At 35.2% G+C, this 4,700-nt stretch overlaps 1 protein-coding gene across 1 annotated transcript in view; it reads right to left on the bottom strand.

Annotated features, from left to right (window-relative positions):
* LOC118328185 (filamin-C-like) overlaps positions 1-4,700 on the bottom strand; it is a 64,434-nt gene that overhangs the window by 21,190 nt on the left and 38,544 nt on the right. The window contains exon 12 of the mRNA XM_035661796.1: positions 27-150. Coding sequence (XP_035517689.1) covers positions 27-150 — 124 coding nt within the window. The remainder of the gene's footprint in view (positions 1-26; positions 151-4,700) is intronic.

Raw genomic sequence — 4,700 nt, 5'->3', positions numbered from 1 at the left:
TGCGTGTGTGTGTGTGTGTTTCTTACCGTCTCCTGCTCCTGAACAATCCACGGTGAAGTGAGTGGGCTCATTGGCCTTCAGTCCAGTTCTCTCCACTCCAGGACCGAACACCTTCACCATGTTGGGGTGGCTGCCTTTACCCACGTTCACCTACAACAGGAAATTACATCATTTATTTTCTTTAAAATGGTTCTTTATGGAGATTTCCACACTTAGATCCTGCAATGTTTAATGTTTAACCAGGTTTTAGTATTCTTATCATTAAATATGGAGTGCCACAGGGCTCTATCCTGGAGCAACTACTTTTCAGTCAGTATTTTAGTATATTTTAAACACATTTTGAAATATGTTATATCTCATATGGCTTAATTCTACTGAACTTCATTAATACAGACCTGACATTTCATTGTAGTTTAGGCTTGTGGTACTTAAACTTATCAAACATACAAAATGTAACATTGTATGTTACATTTTTTTTTTTTTTTATGTAACATTTTAATAATGTGTACATCATAGCTTTAATAACTAGATATGTATTTAAAGAAATAGGATTTCTCTTTAGTTTCTACTCCAACGAAGAGAATAAGCTATTAAACTATGAATACAGATCACATCAGAAATTCTAAAATCACCACCAATATTTTATCAATTGTAAAAGAATGTGCTTTATTTTTATAGTTTGCCAAGACATGTTTTACAGCAGGTTTAAAACCAGGGACTTTTAGTACTGACAAATTCTGCAGGAATCCGCTAAATGTTTCAAAATTCGCTCATTTTTTTACGCTATTATATTTCTTTATATAAAGGATTATAAAATCTTCATTTTGGGTGGTCCTGTGTAGTAAAATATAACATTAAACTGAAACAGTACGAAATGTGTGAAATACGCATTCAAAAAATAATAAAGAATCCTCACTCAAATAAAAATAAAAACAAGGTCATGCAAATGAACCAAACAACACAGTAAAACATTTAATGAAATGCCAGAATTTATTTTGAAGCCAATCTAACTTTGATTAAAGTGAAAATAAATGACTTTATGTTTTAGTACAACTGATATTTGAAGTGAGTTTCAGTTCACTTTTGTTACAGATTCACTCAGATTCACAAAACATTTGTTCATCAGCTGTCTTCCAGGTTTTAATGTTAAAAAAAAAAAAAAAAAAGATCAATGAGGACCCCCAAAGTTTAATCCTAAATCTCACTTAACTATCAACGCTAGCAGGATTCAAACATCCATGGATGTGCTTATTGAAGATTAGTTAGTGACCTGCTGGCAATTACCAGCCACAATAGCCCACCAACGTATCTTGGGCAGCTATTGTTGTTTTAGCCACCGATTAAATGATCTTTGTTGTTGTACCATCAATTGCTGTCTCACAACTGACTGCAGGCCGGGATTATTTTGAGGTTAACAGTGCAAATTCACCAAAAATTAAACTTACAAAAAAAACAACAACCTCTGGGTAGATTAACTTTACCTCTATGAGTCAATCTAGTAACTGTGGCAATTGCACTACAGTTAACTGATTTTGTGGCACAAAGGAGAACGAGTTTGCACACGGATTGATTTTGAATACATATTATATTTTTTAAGGCATTATAAAAGAATACAATGATTAATTTGGAGCCCATCAGTGTGCAGACTTTTTCTTGCACACACTTGGTTCCTTCTCTGGAGTTAATTGATTTTATCCTAAAATTTCACGGTAATTAAATTCTGGGGCAACTGAGAGCAACTTAAAATATTTCAATTCTCCATGAAACATTTTACATCAGGGAGAATTGCTTGGATGGTTTTTCTTACAACCAAAACTGTCGGTTAACTTTACTGCTTCTTGCTATCAAGTAGAGAACTAACATTAAATCAAAGGCAAGTATTCTGTTTTCAATACAAGTGCAACTGCAGTTACATGTTGTTTACATGTGAATATTACTGACAGCTACGGTCAAGTCAGGTTACCACCATGAACCCTGTCTTCCACACTGATTTCTTTACCTTCCAATTGTTAATGAAAAGGTGTCACTGCTGTGTTCCCAGCAGTGCTGAGAGCTGGGTGTGACTGTTTACTTTCTATTTATCTTCTGTATCAACATTAAAGTTGGAGAAAGGTGCAGTCGGTGCCAGGCAGCCTGCAGGCTGCTGCAGCTCACAACAAGCCTGCTGAATCACCATCAGCTCTAAACCTGGAATAAGTACAAACTTCCCTGAACCAGTTGAAATGATTTGTGGACCAGTACAAATACTTGTGACCCATCCGAGCCCGAAGAGAGACTTTAACACTTTAAGTTGCAGAATATTGTTTTTGTACTTTGAATTACATGAAAAGTTTTGTACAAATATTATGAAGCAGTGTCTAATGATTACACAATCATATTTCCACTAAGCAAAGTCTCTAAAAACTCTTCAAAACTACATCAACTTGTCTTGTTCATCAATCTAACTTTTGGACTTTGTACGTCTGTTATCTTTGCCAACCCCCTGAAGCCTGCTGGCGTTGTCATAAATTCCTGTACAGCACACAGACACATATCCAGGCCCATTGAAAGTTTCTCATGAGACTTATTTGCCCTGTGGGTGAAACTATAAACGCCTTATAACAAGAAGAAAGGAGGACAGCTGATAAACAAAGAAAGAACGCTAACACCAGAAACTGCAAAGCAAATAAATCTCTGTGATTGGAAAATACAAAATTAAAGGTTACAGTGCAAATAAGATTAGTGCATATCTCAAATGTCAAATGAAAACCATTTCATTCTTACTGTTTTTATGTTCATTTCTGTTTTAGTTGTCTTTAGTTGTTTTGTCCTGGGTAGACTTCAATTAAATAAAACAGAACATTTTTCAAGCCCTTAAAGAGATAATGAGAAATGAGGATTTAATAAGGAGCTCAGAGGTCAAAGATCAGTGCACCTCTGGCCCAAGAAAGGGAGTTTCCTAAATTTCAGTTTCACTGGTCAATAAAACTCTAATATATGGTTTTACTTGATGAGTTGAAAAGGTTTTCATTTAACAATGACACTTTTACTTCATAAAGAAAATATAAATCACATTGCTGTGAAGAAAACAGCAGAGCTTCACTCATCTGAACCTCTCGTTAAACATAAATCACTGTAGATACGCGGCTCCTTTTCACCAGCTTCACCTGGAGGGTGTGTATACATGGCAAGTTTATGGTATTCCCACAAATCCCACTCACCCAGTGTGAGTCGCTAGTGCAGCAACAAGGATGTGATCCCTCACTGGTTTCCCACCAGCATAATAATTGTGTTCATTGGGACAAAAACAACCCAATCTGACCGATCGTAACTGGGAAATTAAATTTTGAGCGCTTTGACTACTCACTGAATTGGAAAAATTTCAAAAGATATGTGCCTCTGTAGATAAAAGCGATTCATTCTAAGGTAACGAAAATTTAACGATTACTAACTTGTCTATCGGTTTAGAGCGCTCTTTGCAAGCCGGTGGCTGTATTCAGCCAAAGATCTTCTGTCAGGGAAGATACTCCACTCTGTAACACAGCTGTGCAATCACAAGTGGACAAGTCTTTCTGTCCTTCCTACATGTCCAATAGAGTGATGCATCGTCTCTCTAGCCAATCATATCACGTTAGTTTCAGGAGTCTTATTCTCCCAGTTAATCTTTCATGTGTATCAGATCAATAATTTAAGCTTATAAAAAAATAATGATATTCTTTAACCAGGACCAGTATTTGGTATCTTGTGAAAAATAAACCAGATTAAGTAGCTATAGTTGTTATTTCAGTGAGTCAGATGTTAATTAACATTTAAGTAAACAGAAGTATCAGATCAGACTCAGTATCAACAGATAGTCGATATTAAAGCCAACATCAGATGGGATTTAGTCGACCTAAATTACAAAAGCTCTTCACAGAAAGGTTCAGATTAGTGAAGTTCTAGTGTAGCTCAACCAAAAAAGTGTTAAAAAATACAAAAAGCAAAGTGAGTTACAGTGCATGGACAGTGGTTACAGTGCAGAAAAGACTGGTTAGTGCATATTGTGGTCAAACCATCTTCAGTTTAATCTACATAAAAACATTTAAGTTTTTTTTTTTTTAAAGTTAGGTTCAAGGTGAGGATGTGAAACACAAACAAAAGGTTGTTACAGTGCATAGACGGAGGTTACAGTGTGGTTACTGAGTATGGTGAATAAACAACAACATATAAAATGTAAAAATTAATCAAAATACAATGAGTTTTGTTAAACATAAGTTGCAATTGCATGTTTGATCATATAGTGGACATTAGTGATAGGCAGTCATCAACAAAACATTTGCATGCTGTTAATTAAATGTTAATGTAAATCTCGTATCAGAAAATGGTTTTAAGTGCAAGTCTGACAAAATTCAAGTCATGTTTACAGCTCAGAGATTGAGGTAAAAAACACAAACTAACATTTAGATGTCAAGCTACTTTGGTGTTGGGCCAACCAACCAAGGTTCAGTCAAACTAATGGCTTCATGCCACACGACACATGACACTCCCTATGCGATGGTCATATTGGATGCAACAAAATCTCAACAAAGTCAAGTCAAACACAACTATAGTAGCATTATTACACATCTGATTAGCAAACAAGGTAATATCTGGTAAAAGGTAATTAGTTAGCCTGTTTTTGGTAAATTAGCTTGTTGGTTAGTTTTTTTTTTTTAAGAATGCATCAACATTTTTGATTAGAT

This window comes from Morone saxatilis, unplaced genomic scaffold (genome assembly GCF_004916995.1).
Source record: "Morone saxatilis isolate NCDOM2014 unplaced genomic scaffold, NCSU_SB_2.0 Contig18, whole genome shotgun sequence".
Taxonomy (NCBI): Eukaryota; Metazoa; Chordata; class Actinopteri; family Moronidae; genus Morone; species Morone saxatilis.
This window is presented reverse-complemented; position numbering and strand designations above follow the sequence as displayed.